This window comes from Phacochoerus africanus, chromosome 9, assembly GCF_016906955.1.
Source record: "Phacochoerus africanus isolate WHEZ1 chromosome 9, ROS_Pafr_v1, whole genome shotgun sequence".
Taxonomy (NCBI): Eukaryota; Metazoa; Chordata; class Mammalia; order Artiodactyla; family Suidae; genus Phacochoerus; species Phacochoerus africanus.
This window is the reverse complement of record NC_062552.1, coordinates 20,866,506-20,886,841: the sequence shown is the minus strand read 5'-3', so window position 1 is coordinate 20,886,841 and position 20,336 is coordinate 20,866,506. Positions and strand designations below refer to the sequence as shown.

General features: G+C 42.3%; 4 protein-coding genes and 1 pseudogene across 4 annotated transcripts in view; 3 read left to right on the top strand and 2 right to left on the bottom strand.

The window, feature by feature from the left end:
* LOC125136314 (histone H4) overlaps positions 1–20,336 on the top strand; it is a 41,283-nt gene that overhangs the window by 18,421 nt on the left and 2,526 nt on the right. Inside the window, exon 2 of the mRNA XM_047797038.1 lies at positions 18,431–18,779. Coding sequence (XP_047652994.1) covers positions 18,431–18,779 — 349 coding nt within the window. The remainder of the gene's footprint in view (positions 1–18,430; positions 18,780–20,336) is intronic.
* LOC125136306 (histone H2A type 1-B) lies at positions 9,473–9,996 on the bottom strand. Its single transcript, XM_047797027.1, has one exon. It carries the CDS (start codon positions 9,927–9,929, stop codon positions 9,537–9,539), a length of 393 nt encoding a protein of 130 aa, XP_047652983.1. The 5' UTR covers positions 9,930–9,996; the 3' UTR covers positions 9,473–9,536.
* On the top strand, positions 10,224–10,686 carry LOC125136310 (histone H2B type 1-C/E/F/G/I). Its single transcript, XM_047797033.1, has one exon. It carries the CDS (start codon positions 10,256–10,258, stop codon positions 10,634–10,636), a length of 381 nt encoding a protein of 126 aa, XP_047652989.1. The 5' UTR covers positions 10,224–10,255; the 3' UTR covers positions 10,637–10,686.
* Positions 15,857–18,455, top strand: LOC125136304 (histone H2A type 1). Its single transcript, XM_047797026.1, has one exon. It carries the CDS (start codon positions 15,916–15,918, stop codon positions 16,306–16,308), a length of 393 nt encoding a protein of 130 aa, XP_047652982.1. The 5' UTR covers positions 15,857–15,915; the 3' UTR covers positions 16,309–18,455.
* LOC125136302 (histone H1.3-like) lies at positions 18,665–19,731 on the bottom strand (annotated as a pseudogene).

Sequence of the window (20,336 nt, the reverse complement as noted above, 5' to 3'; positions counted from 1 at the left end):
AATAGGACAAACTGGTGTTCAAGGTAAAACCGTGGACCTAGTTTCTACAACTTAAGACTTTAAATGAACAGTTTTTTTTTTTTTTTTCTTTTTAATGGAGGTTAACTCCACGAAAAGCTCCAGAAAGGTTTCTCAGAAGTGGGCCAAGTTCGCCCTCTATCGATGACTCTAAAGCATTACAACGTCTTTCATAGACCAGGTAATTGGCTCTGAAAAGAGCCTTTGGGTTTAAAGTCGGAAAGAGAAAACAATTTACGCCCTCTCCCCGCGGATGCGGCGAGCCAGCTGGATGTCCTTGGGCATGATGGTGACGCGCTTGGCGTGGATGGCGCACAGGTTGGTGTCCTCGAAGAGCCCCACCAGGTAGGCCTCGCACGCCTCCTGCAGCGCCATCACGGCCGAGCTCTGGAAGCGCAGGTCCGTCTTGAAGTCCTGCGCGATCTCGCGCACCAGCCGCTGGAACGGCAGCTTGCGGATCAGCAGCTCCGTGGACTTCTGGTAGCGCCGGATCTCGCGCAGGGCCACCGTGCCGGGCCGGTAGCGGTGCGGCTTCTTCACGCCGCCGGTGGCGGGCGCGCTCTTGCGTGCCGCCTTGGTGGCCAGCTGCTTGCGCGGCGCCTTGCCGCCGGTGGACTTGCGAGCGGTCTGCTTGGTACGAGCCATGACTTTTCAGCTAAATAAAGAGGCTTGTCCGAAGAGTTTGCTCCTGTATTTATACAGGACGGAATCACTCTGATTGGATTGTGGGCAATCCTTGTTAGTCATCGGCTGCTAAATTCCGGAAGTGCCCCGATAGATTTCCGATTGGCTAATTTCCATTAGCAGCCCTGCCCTCTTTAAAAAACCAAAAATCTCTTTTCGAGTTTTATTGACAATTCTTCACACATTCAAGGATGGTCCATAAACACATTAGTCATATTATTCTTGGACTTTCTCCTGTTTGGATACATAAAATGGCGTTTGGAAGCGAAAGTTCTTTACTCTTTAAACAACCGCCATTTTATGCGTAATTAACCCGTTTTCATCCGGATCATAGTCCTAGTCTTTATCCCGTTTAAAAATCCGTCATCTAAGCATTTTATGAGTACTATTTCTACATTTACAGTAAACACCCAGTTCACTGTAGCGGTCTTCCGGGGGTATACGGTTAAGATGGAAAAAATTGTGTATTTCATCATGGGCACACGCAGCAAAATTTCAATATCCTGGAATCCTTGCATCTCTAATATCGGCTTTAATTCAAAACTGGAAATCTGTGGCGGATGAAGGACGCGCTGACTTAATCTGAGTGCCTCCCAGAGGCCCTGGGCGCATTCTGCCTCGCGGAGTGGCCGCGGGCCTTCCCGTGAGACCGGAATCCGGGGATGTGGTCACTAGCAGGCGCCAAGCAAGGGTTGTGTGTGTGTGTGGGGGGGGGGTGGGTGTGTGTGTGAGCCTCGGCGCTCGAAAATTAAAAAAAAAAAGGAAACATTAAAAAAATCAAGAACAAATCAAATATCAAAACCTAGGAATTTAGCTGTTTGGCTCTAATGAATTTTAAATGTCAGTCCGGCTCCAATGGTGACATTTGTTATGAAAATATTTGCAATGCGGAACCCTGAAAAAGATGGCGGCGACCGAATTTTTCCAACACTGCAGTGGGCCGGCCTCTCGCGATTCTCTCCGAGACCCGAGGTGTCCTGCGCAAGTCAGAAGAAACCTGGCAGCATTGTGGTCAGGACTGGACTGGGGTAGATAATAGGATATCCTGAGTTTTCGTACTAAATGCAAAGATTTCCATTTTTTCTTAAGGGCTTTATAGATTTTTTTTTAATGAGTTAAATTATAGCAATGAAACAGCATTGTAAATCAATGTATTAGAGTCCCCGCACGTGTTCGGCTTTTTATCCAATTAAAAAAAGCCATTTTAAATCCTAATTTACATACTAGTTACTATTGGTCTACTTTGGCCCCCAATGAAAATTTAGATTTGTGAGTCTTCATTTGGATTTATGTACTGTAAATACTTGCGCTGTACCTATTGTCCTCATTTTCTTTGTTTATCAATTTCTTTTTGCTTGAGTGAACCTGGTTTCCCAAAGGGCTCCCAAAGGTCAGAATAGAGATGGTAAGAAATACAAATAGGGTCATAAGGAGAGCTATTCTGTCTATGTTTATAAAGTACTGAAGCAGGTCCACCCTGACCCAGGCATCTGGACTAAGGCCATGGGCATCATGAATTCGTTTGTCAAACATCTTTGAGCATGTGAGGGCAAGGCTTTGCACCTGGTGCATTACAAAAGCGCTTGGCCATCAAGTTCAGGGAGATCCAGGTTACATCCCTGCTGCTGCCTTTGGAGTTCGCCCAGGTGGCTGTGTCCCAGGGCCCCAAAGCTGTGACCAAGTACCAAAGCTCCTCAGATGCTCTTTTTAAAACCACTCATTTTGTTTATTGAGAACTAAATATCCAGATTTTCCAGCATTTTAAAAATTCATGTATTTTATTTTTACATTCAGTCATTCTTTAAAGTGCAGAACATGGTATCGAAGTATGTGAGGTTTTCTGAATTTCTGTTCTTTAGAGCAGCAAAGAATTTGAAATAATTTTATATGGTAGGAACTATTAGAAACTTCTAGTATTCTGCTTTTTTTTTTTTTTCTTTTTATGGCCAAATGTGCAGCATATGGAAGTTCCCAAACTGGGGTGGAATTGGATCTGTAACTGCTGGCCTATACTACAACCACAGCAAAGCTAGATCAGAGCTGCATCTGCAGCCTCTGCAGCAGCTTGCCGCAACATGGGATCCTTAAGCCACTAAGTGAGTGGCATCGAACCAGCATCTCATGGATACTACTTGGATTCTTAACCTGCTGAGCCACACTGGTAACTCATAACTGTCCAATAATAGCTTAACATTAAAGATTTTATAGTGGGTATCTATGAACTTGGGTTCCTTGCTTTAAATACAATACCCATAGTATGACAATATAATTATATGTGCTTTACCAGTATTAACTCATGTAAAATAGCTGTCCATATTTTACAAAGGACACAGTTATAATCCAGTATGTACTGGATTAGGCCTGGGGTATTTGTTGGAACTCCAGAGTTTAATTTCAACTAGTAGGGTACTGGGGTAGAGTGTTTCAAAGGTTATTTTCCAACTTTTCATTAAAAGGAATTTTTTTCCACTTTTACTGCCTTCAGGATATAACTGATATGATCACCCCTACATGCTTCTGAAGCAGAGTCTGAAACCCTCATTTTATTTAATCAAAAAAAAATTTTTTTTTTTTTTCCTGGAGTTGTAGCATGTGGACTTTATTGGGCCAGGGATTTAATCCAAGCCACAGCTTCTATTTACGCCACAGCATAAGCAACTCTGGATCATAACCCACTGTTTGGGGGCAGGGGATCAGACCCATCCCTCAGCAGTGACTGGAGCCTCTGCAGAGGCAAAGCCTGATTCTTAACCTGCTGAGCCACAGTGGGACCTCAGAACATCCTCATTTTAAATCATTGTTCTTTTATAATTCTTTTTTTTGTATTCCCTACCTTCAGTCAATGTTAGGTTCTATATTCATTTAGACAGAAAAAAGAAAACAAACAAACAAAAAACAGTTATAAGAACATGCAGAGGTGCAGGGACTACAGAGGATATGGAAGGAAATGCATAGTTTTTCTATGCTACTGTTTTGATAGTTTTTGTACTGGTAAAAGCAAAATGAGTGATCAATTGCTGTCATGGCTTAGGGACTTGGTATTTGGGAGCCAGGAAGCTACTACAAATGTATGTGCTTGTTCATGATTGGGCATATGAGTTTAGGGTCACATAGTTGTGAAAATGAATGTTCACACTAAAGATTTTTTTTGTTGTTGTGACTTTTTTTAGGGCCGCTCTCTAGGCATATGGAAGTTCCCAGGCTAAGGGTCAAATCGGAGTGACAGCTGCTGACCTACACCACAGCCACAGCAACTCGGGGTCTGAGACTTTTCTGTGACCTACACCATAGCTCACGTCAACACTGGATCCTTAACCCACTCATTGAAGACGGGAATCGAACCTGCATCCTCACGGATACTAGTGGAATTCATTTCTGCTGAGCCACAATGGGAACTCCCCTGAATTCACTTTAACAGGTCCTGTGTAAGGGCATTTAACAAATTCTGTTGTTTTTCAAGAGGCTGAAATAATTGTCTTTATCAAGCCAACATCTGTTTTTCAAATTTGAAATTTTAGGATACTTACACACAGTGGGCAAGTCAATGATCACTATTATACCCTGCCTCGTATTTTGTATGCATATCTGAAATGTAAAGGCATCCCTGGCTTCTCTTTTCATAGAGAATAATTTTTGAACACTTTAAATGAAGGTGAAATAGTTATGGTGGTAAGCTGGTCTTAGGGAGCAAGGAAATTACTGAAATCCATTGGGCAGCAAGGCTTTTCCACTGGCGTATCTGTCCTGTGAGGCATGCCTCCACTGCTTGGGCCCTCAGTCCCTACCTTTCACCTCCTGATCTCCAAAACTTGTTTTGTGACAGGTGTTTTTTCATTTTCATGCCATTTCTTTCATTTGTAGAATGGAATTTTTCTTTCTTCTTTGGCGAATGGACCTGTGGAAACAAAACATAAGGTGTTTTGAAAATCAACAGGATCCTTCTGTATAGCACTGGGAACTATAGTCACTTATGATGGAGCATGATAATTTTGAGAAAAAGAACATATATATGTATGTGTGACTGGGTTGCCTCGCTGTACAGTAGAAAATTGTTAGAACATTGTAAACCAGCTATAATGGAAAAAATGAAAATCATTTAAAATAAAAAAAGAAAGTCAAAGGTACGTTTTTGGTCAATGTTCAACACAGTCGTTGAGGACTACTGTAATTACCTGAGGAAATTCTTTTACAGATTGACATTCTCCCCAATATTATTTTTCTTTTACTTCTTTTTTTTTAGGGCCACACCTGTGGGCCTATGGAGGTTCCCAAGCTAGGGGCTGATTTGGAGATGTAGCTGCTGGCCTATGCCACAGCCACAGCCACAGCTACAGCCACGTGGCACGTGGATCCGAGCCGTGTCTGGGAACTACGCCACAACTCATGGCAACCCTCGACCCTTAACACACTGATCGAGGCCAGGGATTGAACCTGCATCCTCATGGACACTAGTTGGGTTTGTTACTGCTGAGCTGCAAGGGGAACTCCCTCCCCAGTAGCCTTAAATCTTCTAATCTGGTATTTTGCAATCTGGGTTTATATTCAGTTGCTTTCATAATCACCATATCACTGTGAAAAAATTTTAATTTAAACAGTCAGTGCCAAACTTACATGACTAGACGTAAATTTATATAATTCTCCCATTTTTACCTGTTGTCTCCATTGCTACCTCCACACTCCAAACACAGTTCCCCCTAGGATACATTGTTTTATAAAGGAGTCAGGAATAACTTTGGAGGAGCTGAATTTTAAATTTTATTTAATTTTCATAATTTTAAATTTAAATGGGAATTTTTATGTACGTTTGAACAATCTGGGCAGGGGAACTCAATTTTAAACAATAAAGTGTATGAAATTTAAATACACATCATTTATAATAAAAATCAGTATCAGATTGAATAAAATAACACCAAATTTGGAAAATTTTGGTTGAAAAAAAGAATATAAAATATTGCATTAGTAATGTCTTTGTATTTGTTACATGTTGAAATGAAAATGTCTTGGATGTTTTGGGTGAAATGCAACATAGTACTTAAGCACTCACATCTTTTTCCTTTTAAAAATGTGGCTTCTGGAGTTCCTGTCATGGCTCAGTGGTTAACGTATCCGACTAGGAACCACGAGGTTGGGGATTCGATCCCTGGCCTCGCTCAGTGGGTTAAGGATCTGGCCTTGCCGTGAGTTGTTGTGTAGGTTGCAGATGCGGCTCAGATCCTGTGTTGCTATGGCTCTGCCGTAGGCTGTCGGCTATAGCTCTGATTAGACCCCTAGCCTGGGAACCTCCATATGCTGCGGAGTAGGCCTGAGAAATGGCAAAAAGACAAAAAAAAAAGTGGCTTCTGAAAATTTTCCTTTAATATGCGTGTCTTTCATTGTTTTCTTTGCACAGGACTGCTCTAAGATTCTTCCTTTCTCCTCTCTGTTTCTATATCTGGCCTTGCTATACAGTGGACATTCACTATATTTCTAGGAAACTGAACTATAGAGACTGGTCTCAACTCGACTGAAGTACTGTAAAAATACATACATACATACATACATAAATCACATTAGAGAACAAAGGAGGCTTGTCAAATAAATCATTACTTATCAAGATAAGTAAAGATGAATTCCAGAAAAATTGGTGACCGTAGAATTCTTTACGAATTCTTTACGGACGGAATATCAGGAGATGGAGATTACCTTAGAATACATGCTGGTAGTTTTTTCCAAAAGTGCATTTCTTTCTTCTTTCTTTCTTCCTTCCTTCCTTCCTTCCTTCCTCCCTCCCTTCCTTCCCTCTCTCCTTTCTTTCTTCCTTCCTTCCTCTTTCTCTCTCTCTCTCTCTCTCTCTCTCTTTCTTTCTTTCTTTCTTTTTCTTTGTTTCTTTTTCTTTCTTTCATGGTGGTGGTGGGGTTTGCCTGTGCCAAAGGTATGCAGACATTTCCAGACCAGGGATGGAACCCAACATCACAGCAGTGACAATGCTGGATCCTTAACTTGCTGAGCCATCAGGGAACTCCAAAAAAAAAGTGGGTTTTTTGAGAGAAAACTTTCAAAACTGATTATTAAAGCAGTGAGAGTCCGAAAGGGCCTAAGCTTCTGTATGATAAAATGTGGATTCAGTAGTTTTATCAAGAAGAAAAATCATTTAGTAGAAGAACAAATGCATTTTCTCAAAAGAAGGAAGAAAACAATTTATCATTTCTGGAAAGGAGGTAAAGATCATGAGCTGTGGTGTAGGTTGCAGACATGGCTTGATTCCCAAGTTTCTATGGCTGTGGTGCAGGCTGGCAGCTATAGCTCCGATGTGACCCTAGCTTGGGAGTTTCTTATGCCATGCTGCATGTATGGCCCGAAAAAGAAAAAAAAAATCTTGAATGTTTTTCCATATATTCTCTCTCACTATATAATATATTTTATATAAATAAAAATATATATGTATTTGGGGGGTAAGGATTTACAGTAAAATATATATATGTGTGTATATATATATGTGTGTGTGTATATATATATATATGTACATACAAAATATATATATATATATATTTTTTTTGCATTTTTAGGGCTGCACCTGCAGCATATGAAAATTCCTAGGGCCATGGGTCAAGCTGGAGCTGCAGCCATTTCTGCTACCTACCCTGTAGCTTGGGGGCAAGGGAGACCCTTAAACCACTGAGACAGGCCAGAGCTTGAACCTGCACCCTCAGGGATACTATTTCGGGTTCTTAATCTTTTGCAGCAGAATTTGAACAATCTAGTGTGAGAAAAATTATCTGAGACTTGGAAGTAAGGAACAAAACAGGGTCTGTGATGTCCAATATACAAGGTTACAGGCATCATAAGAATTCTATGAGAATGTATTTTGATCATCTATTTACTGTTGATTAAAGGCATCAGTGATATTTCTTAACTTGTAGGGTTTTCTTTGGTAGAGATGCAAATAATTTCTGTCCAGTAGAACAAATAACTCCAAAGATTAATGACCTCTTGGATAAGAATTTTATTTTAACCCACTGAGCAACAGTGGCAACTCCACTGAGTGTTTTTAAGATATTCTTGAGGCATGTGTTTCTGTTTAACTATTTATCAGTCTAATATCTATGAAGTATTCATGAATCTTGGTGTTAACTCATAGGATATTTTGATAATTTCAGTGACTTTTGTCCATTAGAGATGAATGTTATCTCTATCCAATAGAAACCATAACCTAAATTTTATAATTTAATTCAGCTTAGTGCAAGCCATGAAGGTAATGGCAAGGAAAACTGGCTGGAGGGTATTTTAGTGCTGGTGCTGTTTCTGACCTTATTTACAGAAGCAGATCAGTCTTGTTCCCAGGTCTCTTGTGATCTAATTGGTTCTCACAATGCTTTTTGGAGAAATATGATTAGATTTCCATTATAGATTGAATATATGATATAATCATATTTCAAGTTTATGGTCCACTGTAAATTGAGTCCCTAACAAAGTTTCATGTAGTATTGATTTTAGTGTACTTCTTTCATTGCATTTTTGCTGAAGAGAAATAACCTAAACAATTCTCACTAATACTGCCATCTGCAAAATTTAAAATGCCTTCCCTGCCCTGTCATTGGTTAGCTATTCCTCCTTTGTTCTCATGTTTGATTTATTCTAGACTTTTTGACAGAAAGTTTGAGAATACATGTATATGTAATAATGTATATACATCATGCACATACACGAGAAACCTCTCAACATGAGGCATTATGGTCTTGATCCTTTGCCACTTACATATACTTTATGTCATCCATATAGCCTACAAACTCTGGTTTATGTCCTGACACAGAATTAAGGATTCTTGAGGTGCATTTACAAACATATAGCATCTTTTGTTTCAGTAAAAAGGGAGAGCAAAACCCTAACTTTATTAATTTTTTAAGACTTCCTGGTGTATAAAATGTGAGCCATGGCTAAATTCACCTCTTTGTGGCAAGGATGGGAGCAGCTTTCCATTTTTAACTTTAACTGGCTAGTACAGAGAAAACTTCATGGAAACTGCACAGTAAGTGTTCCAGAACTTTCCATAAAAAGTGTGTGGCTCTGAAAAGGGCCTTTAATTTCCAGAATGGGGACTGAAGAACTGCTAAATGTCAGTCACTACACTGATCCTAGAGGCATTAGGTGGTTTTGCTGTCTAAATAAATAAATAGATAAATAAAAAAAAAATAAAGCATCCAATTTATATAGGACAAAACTGTACCAGGTTAGAAATTGGCCCCAAATCTCAGTTTGTCAATGGAAAACCCACGAATCCAATCCACACTCTCTGTTATGAGCCAGCATGTTAACTCCAGGCAGTTTCTGATGCCCTTTCAATGCTCTGGTTCTTTCACATGGTACTTTGAGAAAGTTATCAGGAACAGAGAGCCTAACTTCCTTGCAGGGTTAGGAAAAAGCCACAGGGTTAGAAAAGGCAGTTTAGGACGAGCCGCCAGAGGTCTGGCCATTTCGTTTGGTATGCTTGCCCTTTATGAACCAAGTAGCTTGCCAGGCAAATATGTAGACCACCAAATACTTCTGTAGGTAAGCCACGCTCAGGATTTACTGACCAAAGCCAGATTACTGGATTGTCTTAATTGTGTAGCCAATTATTGTGTATCCCACTAGACATTAACCTATTTAACACTTTTTGCAAAATGATGCAGATCTCCAATTACTCCTTCGAGATTTTTCTAAAGGCCTAGATATTTACTACCCTAGTTCCAGTAAAAACTATCTTTTTTTTTTTTTCTTTTAACAAATGTTACTAGCTCTTTTTTTGAAATGGTAGGGGGCTCTGAAAAGAGCCTTTGGGTTTGAAAGCACTTCCGGAAACTCAGGTCCCTGTCAAATCACTTGCCCTTGGCCTTATGGTGGCTCTCGGTCTTCTTGGGCAGCAGCACCGCCTGGATGTTGGGCAGGACGCCGCCCTGAGCGATGGTTACACGACCCAACAGCTTGTTGAGCTCTTCGTCGTTGCGGATGGCCAACTGCAGGTGGCGCGGGATGATGCGGGTCTTCTTGTTGTCTCGTGCCGCGTTGCCCGCCAGCTCCAGGATCTCAGCGGTCAGATACTCCAGCACCGCCGCTAAATACACCGGAGCACCAGCGCCAACCCGCTCGGAATAGTTGCCTTTTCGGAGCAGGCGATGCACTCGGCCCACTGGAAACTGGAGACCAGCCCTAGAAGAGCGAGTCTTAGCTTTAGCGCGAGCTTTTCCGCCTTGCTTGCCTCGTCCAGACATTCTGGATATTTGCAGAGAAAGAAAAGCCACAGGAAAAGCAGATAAAAAATGACCTGTAAAGACCAACAAGAGGACACTTATAGTGCTGGATGGAATTGTCAGTTGAGAGGTAGGATTGGTTAAAGTCATCTTGTTACTAGCCAACCAATAAGAAAGGCGATGTGATGCAAGTAAATTTACATAATCTCGTCACCAATATATTATCAAATCAGAACTGGATATTCTATAATACCTAATTTGCATAGACCGCCTATAAAAAGAGAGACTCTAAACGCAAGCAGACACTTAAGAATCTCTGTTTAGTGTGGTTCTGCAGTTGTGTTAAAATGCCTGAACCAGCGAAATCCGCTCCAGCCCCGAAGAAGGGCTCCAAGAAAGCCGTGACCAAGGCGCAGAAGAAAGATGGCAAGAAGCGCAAGCGCAGCCGCAAGGAGAGCTACTCGGTGTACGTGTACAAGGTGCTGAAGCAGGTCCACCCCGACACCGGCATCTCGTCCAAGGCCATGGGCATCATGAACTCGTTTGTCAACGACATCTTCGAGCGCATCGCCGGCGAGGCCTCGCGGCTGGCGCATTACAACAAGCGCTCGACCATCACGTCCCGGGAGATCCAGACGGCCGTGCGCCTGCTGCTGCCCGGGGAGTTGGCCAAGCACGCCGTGTCCGAGGGCACCAAGGCTGTCACCAAGTACACCAGCTCCAAGTAGATGTGCTTAAAGGCACCGTCAAACCCAAAGGCTCTTTTCAGAGCCACTTACATTTTCATTTAAAGAGCTGTGATCGTTTCCTGTCTGGGCATAATTTGTCCCTGAATCTCCTGTGCTTTCTCTTCAGATGATTCCAGATAAAGAGCCCCTTGTTCTCAGTTTAAAAAAGGTGTGTTTTTCTGTCTTCACTGTTTTCCAGACCTTTTCGTATTCTAAGGAGGTCAGTGCGTAAATGACTCTCAGGAAAACTGGACAGGCCAAATGGGTGGGATTAGAGAGAACTTTCCTTATTTCAGTGGTGGTCTAGGGCTTGGTAGCAGCAATTGTTTTCAGCTCCTAGCTTCTCTCCCCCCCCACCCCCCCAGGATTCTACCCTCCCTGTCTTCGCTCTGTCCCCAGAATTCTGAGCTTTACCTCTTTCAGGCCTTCCCTTTAAACTTAGTGATTCTATTTAACTGCCTTTTTTTGTGTGTCCTTTGAATACTACATTTGGTTCCTGTTTTCTTCAGTTTTTGGAACAATTCTACTTGGGTTTTGCTCTTTATTCCAAGAGCTGTGTAACTTAATCTTTGTAAAAATGGCCAATGGTTTTCTGTTTTCCTGACTGCACATTGATTAATATGCATGATGTGAAGCCTTTCGTCATTTAAAGCTTTTGCTTACTTCTTAAAAGTAGCAGGCATGTTGATCATTATGATGTTTTGTTTACTCTCAAGGAATGCAATCTCAGGTTTATCACCAATTCTTCCAAGTAAGTAAGGCATTTATTTCAGGAGACAGGAGAAATGAAATTGAGTGCAGCTCACAGGCCTTTGGGATACAGAGCTTCATCTCCTGCCTAATTAAGCCTTTCTTTTTGGATCACGCAGGACACGGCATGAAAGGCGAATAAGAAATGCACCAATGGTGTTACCTTGTGGCTCAAGGGTAAAGAACCTGACTAGTATCCATGAAGACTGCACGTTCGATACTTGGCCCCACTCACAAAGGAAAGGGAGGTGGCCTAGTCCTGGGAGAGTTAAGTCATGTGAAAGCACCTCCTAAAGTGTGAGAAATCCGTAATTGTGCAGTAGTTTTAAATTCTATCTAGACATCTTTGAAAGAATTGCTTCAGAAGACATTGGCTGAAATGTGAGTTCTGCCAGGTAAATAATTTGGTTTTTCACAGCCTCTGTTCCTTACTTATAAAATGAGACTATTATTAAAACCAGGTATATTAACATTTTTTTTCTTTTTGCCTTTTCTAGAGCCACTCCTGTGGCATATGGAGGTTCCCAGGCTAGGGGTCGAATCGGAGCTGTAGCCACTGGCCTACTCCAGAGCCACAGCAACGACAGATCTGAGCCACGTCTGCTACCTACACCACAACTCATGACAATGCCAGATCCTTAACCCACTGAGCAAGGTCAGAGATCAAACTCGCAACCTCATGGTTCCTAGTCAGATTCGTTAACCACTGCGCCACGACAGGAACTCCCTATTAACATTTTTGTGTAAACAAATGCAATAGCTACAATAAATATTTTAGGGGACTTACAATTCATGAAGTTATTAATGGACATTACGAAGTAAAATTTTTCCTATACATATGAAGAAGACAAGATTTTGTAGTAGTATTATAATTAGAAGTAGTAATAATACCATAATGACTGAAAAAAGTGCTGCTCCATGAAATTAGACCTTCTGGTGTTGAAAACAGACACTTCAGACAATAGCAAAAAAAAAAAAAAAAAAAAAAGCTAAAAAAAAAGCTAAATTGCTGCTGTTAAAATTAGAACAATTTCAAAATTATGTGAGTTTGCAATATCTTGGAATGATTTACTTATAGCAATTTTTATATTTAAACTTTTTTTTTTTTTCTTTTTAGGGCTGCACCTGAGGCATATGGAGGTTCCCAGGGGTCTAATAGGAACTACAGCTACCAGCCTACACCACAGCCATAGCAATGCCAGATCTGAGCTGCGTCTGCGACCTACACCACAGCTCACGGCGACACAGGATCCTTAACCCACTGAGTGAGGCCAGGGATTGAACCTGCAACCTCTTGGTTCCTAGTCGGATTCGTTTCCGTGCGCTGCAGCAGGAACTCCCTACATAAACATTTAAATCTAAACATGTGTGGTTATAATCTTAAACAACTTCATTGAATAAATTAATATTTCTTAAATTTGTGTTTGTGCAGTAATTTCTTATCGGTGGTCCAACAAACTAGCACAGTATAGTGACTTTAAACAATACATTCAGATATGAATCTTATTAAGCTAAAATCAAGGTATCAGGAGTTCCCACTGTGGCTCAGTGGTAATGAACCCGACTAGTATCCATGAGGACTAGGGTTTGATCCCTGGCCCTGAGCAGTGGGTTAAGTTTCCGGCATTGCTGTGAACTGTGGTGTAGGTACCAGAAGTGGCTTGGATTCCCCATTGTTGTGGCTGTGGTGTAAGCTGGCAGCTGTATCTCCAACTCAACTCCTAACCTGGGAACTTCCATGCGCTGAGGGTTCAGAAAAAAAACAAAAAACCAAAAAACCAAAAAAACAAAAAAAAACCAAGGTGTCAGAGTGCCGCATTTCTTTCTGGGAACTTTTGGGGTGAAACTGTTTCCTTGCCTTTCCTGTCCCTGAGAAGTCATTCTTTTTTCTTGGCTTATGGCCCCTCGCTTTAATTTCAGTCAGCAATGTCCGGCCAAATCCTCTTACACTGCCATCTCCCTGGTTCTGTACTCTGATTCCCTCTTCCATTGTTAAGTGCCCTTGTAATTATAATGAGTTTACTTGGATAATCCAGGATAATCCAATCTTAAAATCAAGTGATTAGAAAATTTAATGCCATCGTAGTCCTTATTCTGATTTATGTATCCTAACACATTCATGGACTCAAAAGATTAGAAGGTAGACATAATTGTTGAGGCATTATTCTGCCTGCTTCCGTGACAGTATTTTCATTTTATTTTCTTTGTCTTCTTTTTTGGCGTATGAACTTCCTGGGCCTTGGATCAAACCTGAACAGGAGCTGCGACCTCCACCACAGCTACGGCAATGATGGGCCAGGGATCCAACCGGTGCCTCCACAGGTACAGGTCGGACCATTGAACTACTGTGCCACGGCAGGAATTCCAAATAACGGTATATTTAGAATTTGACAGAGTGGTATATAGTTTCTGTTCTGGGAGAAGGACGAATTTATGGACACAGTATTGAATGTAATTTCAGTGAATTTATATAGTTCCCTAAAGCACATACAGATCTGGTTTAGATATTTACATCTGGGAGTAGAGAAAGCAAAATTGACTATAATAATATAAATTTGATATACATACAGCTACCTGGTATGTTCAGTTTTCATGCTTTAATATTTTTTTTGTTGCTTATTGTGTGTTCTTTTTGTGTGTTCCATGATCCTTGGCATGTGGAAATTCCCGGGCTAGGGATCAAATCAGTGATACAGTAGAGATTTGAGCCATGGCAGTGACAAGACTGGATCCTTAACACACTAAGCCACTGGGGAACTCCTATGTGTATTGTTTCTTTGAATGTTTATATATTTTGTGTGTATACTGTTTTGTGTGTATTTATGTGTCATGCTAGGAATGGGAAACTTGCTATATAAGATTATAGAATATTATTACTTTTTTTCCTACTGGGGTTGAAAGGCCAATACTACTTCCTAAATACATTCTTAGCATTTATTGCATATGGGATGACACATTGGCAGTTTGTATTCTTAAGCAGCTTTATAATTAGGAGAAAAGTGGGAATTTTCATGACCATTATATATGTCTATATAGGGCAGGAGAGTGGTGGTATTGTAGCTAGAATGACTTGAGATTTTTTTTTTATTACAAAATTTTCTTTGGAGTTCCCTTGTTATACAGCAAGTTAAGGATCCAGCGTTGTCCCTGTAAGAGCTCAGGTTGCTGTTGAGGAGCAGTTTCAATTCCTGGCCCTGGAACTTCTGCATGTCATGGGCAATGGCAACAACAACAACAATCTTTTTTTTTTTTTTCCTGATAAGGATAAAAATAATCATATAAGAGTCTCCCTGGAAGAAAACATAATTTAAGGGAGAAGTATCAAAATATTTATTTTTATTTTTTTATTTTTTATTTTTTTTTTTGCTTTTAGGTCTGTACCTGCAGCACATGGGAATTCCCAGGCTAGGGGTTGAATTGGAGCTACAGCTGCTGGCCTATACCACAGCCACCGCAACGGTGGATCCAAGCTGTGTCTGCGACCTACATCACAAATTATGGTAACACTGGATCCTTAACCCCCTGAGTGAGGCCACGGATCGAACCAGCATCCTTCTGGATACTAGTGGAGCTCATAAACTGCTGAGTCACGAAGGGAACAACAAGAAGTATCATAATATTTAAAGGGTATTTCTTTCCTGAACTGCCATTGTCATGAGCCCCATATGATGGTTCAGAAATGGTCTAAGTTTTCACCAACAAACTTGAAAAATTCTCATTACAATTAAATAAACCTATCCTGGAATCTGTGGAGTTTGTTTTTCAAGTTCCATGCACATTAATTGTCTAGCTCCCATTAATATTTTGACAAGTTACTCTAAGCAAATAAACCTAATGTACTTTTCTTCTTAGAACACAGCACTAAGGAGACGTTGGCAAATTTCTCAAGTCCTCTACAATTTTCCTCTACAATTTTCATGGAACCAACAGGCAATGCACACACATCACAGGGATTTAAGAGATACTTACAGCCAAAATGAGCAGTGGAAGCAAGAAGACTATCCTAACACTAAGTTAGAATGTCAAGTATATACTTTGCTTTCACCTCATCAAAAAGGCTCTGCACTCCAGCTGTCCCTGCTTCAGCACCTTGTACACCTACACGGAGTAGCTCTCCTTGAAGCGCCACCTGGACACCGGACACCAGCATTTCGTCCAAAGCCATAGGCATTAAGCCTGGAGCAAGACCACCACGCCTGGCTCATGCAAGGCAAATACAACACATTCAGAAGTCAAAGAAAGTTAACTTGATCTGGTTACAATGGTCATACTATTTGCAGGGCTCCCATGCATATACAGTTTTTAAAGCCTTACGTTTTGATTGGATAACTTGTTCCAAGTTGTAAGGTGGTATGCAAATTAGGTGACTCAAGAGCTCCTTTTTCATTGGTTGAAAGCGTTATGATTCTTTTAGCCAATCAAACTGCGTGATTTACCATTCGGCTTTCAAGTATAATTGCTTCTCATTTGCTAAGACAACTTGTGTGTCCCTTTTCCTTGGTGAGGCACTTTCGACAGAGTTTACCAACATGTCGGGCCGCGGAAAACAAGGTGGCAAGGCTCGTGCCAAAGCCAAGACTCGGTCTTCGCGGGCCGGCCTCCAATTCCCCGTCGGCCGAGTGCACCGTTTGCTCCGAAAAGGCAACTACGCCGAGCGAGTCGGTGCCGGCGCACCAGTGTACTTGGCGGCGGTGCTGGAGTACCTGACGGCTGAGATCCTGGAGCTGGCAGGCAACGCGGCTCGCGACAACAAGAAGACCCGCATTATCCCGCGCCACCTGCAGCTGGCCATCCGCAACGATGAGGAGCTCAATAAACTGCTGGGCAAAGTTACCATCGCTCAGGGCGGCGTCCTGCCGAACATCCAGGCTGTGCTCTTGCCCAAGAAGACGGAGAGCCACCACAAGGCCAAGGGCAAGTAAATTGGAATATTCGAGTTTTTGATTTTTGAGGAGGCAGTGTTAACCAAAGGCTCTTTTCAGAGCCACCCATGTATTCATTAAGAGGGCTTACATTTCCCGTATTTAAGCAGTTAACAGGAGAAGGTATTCTGCATAGTTTATCAATCTAGAAGTGAGTGTTAGTAGTCACACTGCTGAAACCCCAGATTAATCCAGTTTAAGGAATTTCCTTCAACTAAGCGAAAGTGGTAGTGAAGAGCCTGTGTCAGTGATAATTAAGTTGACCAATGACTTGGGTTCTCTGTTGTAAACCTTGAGGATATAGGTAGGATGGTAAGTGTTGAAAGTTTAGATGCAAATCTACTTAGTGACCTATAGATAGTTAAAACCACTCCTTTAGGCTATTTGATTTGGAAAGAAATTGTTTTGCAGTCTAATGGTACAAGTTGATCTGCAATTCACATTTTTAGGGAAAAAAAAAAAGAAACTAAGCTCTAATCAATTGTAGATAGTAATACAATACCACATACCCTGGTCAAAAGTTACTTAGGCAGAGCTTAACACAGGGTTTCCGCAGGACTTTAAGGGGTACACGGTAACATTTATGTACTATTTACTAGTTTGTGTACTTTTAAAAACCAATTTTACATAAAGCTCATTTGAAATCGTGAAAGGTAGTAGTAGGGTGTTTTTATTTGGTGTTATAGTGAAAAGTGAGCACGTGTTAATGTATTTATAGTAACAAAATTATGAGTGAAATTCCATAAGAGCTACTGGTTTTAGTGCATTCTGAAAAAGCATAAAAATAAATTTTAGAAATCTAAGAATTGAGGCCTGCCCAAGTCCCAACCTATATGGTCTGGGGTTGCTCTCCGCCTCATAAAGCAAAATAGAGGATTTGTTTTCTGGGAAGACAGTCGTCTTCTCTTATAAAACCTCTCACATAGTTGGCTTTGACATCTTCCAGGAGGAGGATTGAGGCCTCCTGTGACTGGGTTTTCACTTGAGGGATGGGCGCCAGCCAGCGAAAGAAACAATAGGTATAACCAGAGTGGGGTGTAATTACCTCCAGAAATTTCTTACTGTTAACTCAGCCCAGGATTTGTGGGAGTCATAGAAGTGGATTCCTTAAAAATAATATAGAATAGTAGTAGTTTCCAAAAGGTACTATTTTTCCTTTCCTCTTTCCCTCCCTTTTTAAACATGGCTCCAAAGAATCCTCAGCTTTGTGATGAGACCACAAGATATATAGGTGTAAATTCTTTTGCTTTTATAAACTCTAAAACCTTTTATTTTTAAAATGCAATGTATGTTAACCTTCTGGATTCCTGCCTCCTCCTGTGGTCACAGCTCTCACTCCAATCCAGAAGACTGACACTAGCACATGACGGCTTTGAAGGCAGTGCAAAGGCCCATTCAGTGACTGTTAAGGGCAAGTCTCGTAAGTCTTATGCGGAAGGCACAGGAGGGTGTGTTCAGAGTTCGGTGATGACAGTAAGTGTTTGGGCTTTTTTCCAAATTCTGCTTTCATATAATCTCTAAACTGATGGTTCTCAATCCTATCAGATCCAAATGCTTTTTCCATAACAAATGCAGTAATGCTCTCCTTTACTATCCTGAAATGAATGCCATAAATAATAACCTACACTTTTATACTTAACTGTAGCATAAAAGGGGAGGAATAAAATGAAAGTACTGAAAAAAATAAGAGTAAAAAGAGAAATCAAAAAGTCGACTTGAAATTAGCCTCACTAAACTTGAATGAGGGTATTAAAAATCACTTGGCCAATCATATCCAAAATGCGCCTTTTCAAAAAGTTGATCAAAAGAAAGCCAGTATCAGGTGCCAAAATTTAAAATTTGTTTTCCGCAAAAAAGACACAGTATTGTAATAGTCTGAGTTGGTTCTGTGATGAACAGCCAAAGAACATTGGGAAAAAAAAAAAAAAGGCATTGAAGAGATAGAGGCGAGCGAGGGTTGAAACAGCCATTCAAAGAGAGTTTCCTGTGATCAGGGAGTGAACCTCACTACCAATACCTTCACTGCGAGCCCTAAGGAACAAATGTCTTGTCCAATCAGAACGGGACTCTCTTTATATATACTAGGAGAAGGGGGACAGGTTCGCATTTTTCCACCAGCTAGCTGCCTTCCGGACGTCTGTTATGGCTCGTACCAAGCAGACCGCTCGCAAGTCCACCGGCGGCAAGGCGCCGCGCAAGCAGCTGGCCACCAAGGCGGCCCGCAAGAGCGCGCCCGCCACCGGCGGCGTGAAGAAGCCGCACCGCTACCGGCCCGGCACGGTGGCCCTGCGCGAGATCCGGCGCTACCAGAAGTCCACGGAGCTGCTGATCCGCAAGCTGCCGTTCCAGCGGCTGGTGCGCGAGATCGCGCAGGACTTCAAGACGGACCTGCGCTTCCAGAGCTCGGCCGTGATGGCGCTGCAGGAGGCGTGCGAGGCCTACCTGGTGGGGCTCTTCGAGGACACCAACCTGTGCGCCATCCACGCCAAGCGCGTCACCATCATGCCCAAGGACATCCAGCTGGCTCGCCGTATCCGCGGGGAGAGGGCGTAAATTGTTTTCTCTTTCCGACTTTAAACCCAAAGGCTCTTTTCAGAGCCAACCATTTTTTCTACGAAAAATTGCTGTGTACTTCGGTCTAGTTACTCGGGGAAGAACATAGAAATGTACCCCTCCACCGCCGCCCCGCCCCGCCGTGTCCCTCTACAGGCTTTTTAAGAGCCTTTAAGGTCCTCTGCCAGTCTTTCGGTTCTCTTTTTCGAGGCTGCATTTTCTGGCTTGCCTGCTTTTAGGGTTGGCTAGCTTGGGGTTATGAACTTTGGTTTTTGCTGGGCCCTTGGCCACCTAATAGCGGTTTGGCTATCTTTACCTTTTGGGGGCTATTGGGCACCTTCTTGGCCACGTAGCCGCTACTTGTTTTTCTGCCCTCTTTGGAGGCTTAGCGGATTTTGGGGTGGGGGGAGAGAGTGCTGCCTGCGCCCGTCTTCTTGGCTTTGGGCTTGCTTTCCCCTGTGGCCGCCTGGTTGAGTTTGAAAGCCTTGAGGCGTCAATGCCCTTGGTCTGCACCAAGGTGCCCTTACTCACCAGGCTCTGGAGACCGAGCTTGATGCGGCTGTTCTCAAAGTCGTCGTCAGCTGCCGCCAGCGCCTGGAGGTCAGCCAGGGACACGCCGCTGCTGCGCTCTTTGGATGCGGATGCAGCCTTGGTGTTGAGCTCCGACAGGGGGGCCTGGAAGTTTTGTGGCGCCAGCGGGCTTGCGGGGCTTTTTCTTCACAGGAGTCTTTTATGAAGGAGAAGGAGCTGGAGGGGCAGCAGACACAGGTTCCGACATGATTGTTGGCTTGAATAACTAACAGTACAGAAAAGAAAAAATAAAAAATAAATGAAGTGTTAAGAGTTGAGCAGCCAGGCGCGCGCGCGTACGCACGCACGCGCACACACAGACACGCGCGCGCGCATACAGACACACACACACTCACATACACACACAGCGTGCTGATTGGTTCCCAGATGTCCTCCTGCTTGACAACAGCCTAGTCTCAGCTCTGTCCTGGAACTGTGTTTCTTAAAATTCAGGAAAGCAAACAATGACACCAATTATATTCTACAATGAACTGAGACGGCTCAAGCTTTGAGACCATTACAGATTCTTCCTCCGGTTTTTGTCACGTTGGTCTCGACCTTTTTCAAAGGCCCCTCATCTTTCTAGAGATTCACAGGTCAGAGAGACAGCTTAGAGATTTTCATTTAAAATATGAATTCTTCCCTTTGTGTCTTCAGTAGCTTGCTCTCTGGTGACATTCTATACCCACTTGGCTTTTCATATGTTAACGGCTGCTTGGTTCTCATAGATATTTACCCAGAAAGTCTGTTTTATGTGAGGTGATATAATACAGCTCCACAGAGGGAACGCCTAAACACTTTAAATTAAAAAGAATTTGGAATTCCCTGGTGGCCTGGTGCTTTTAGATGAATTTCACTACTGTGCACCCAGCTACTGCCAGGTTCAATTCCTGGTGTGAGAACTC

Bases quoted from the DNA above. Each gene is read 5' to 3' on its own strand.
- LOC125136304 (XM_047797026.1), top strand. From the start codon at position 15,916: ATGTCGGGCCGCGGAAAACAAGGTGGCAAGGCTCGTGCCAAAGCCAAG.
- LOC125136310 (XM_047797033.1), top strand. From the start codon at position 10,256: ATGCCTGAACCAGCGAAATCCGCTCCAGCCCCGAAGAAGGGCTCCAAG.
- LOC125136306 (XM_047797027.1), bottom strand. From the start codon at position 9,929: ATGTCTGGACGAGGCAAGCAAGGCGGAAAAGCTCGCGCTAAAGCTAAG.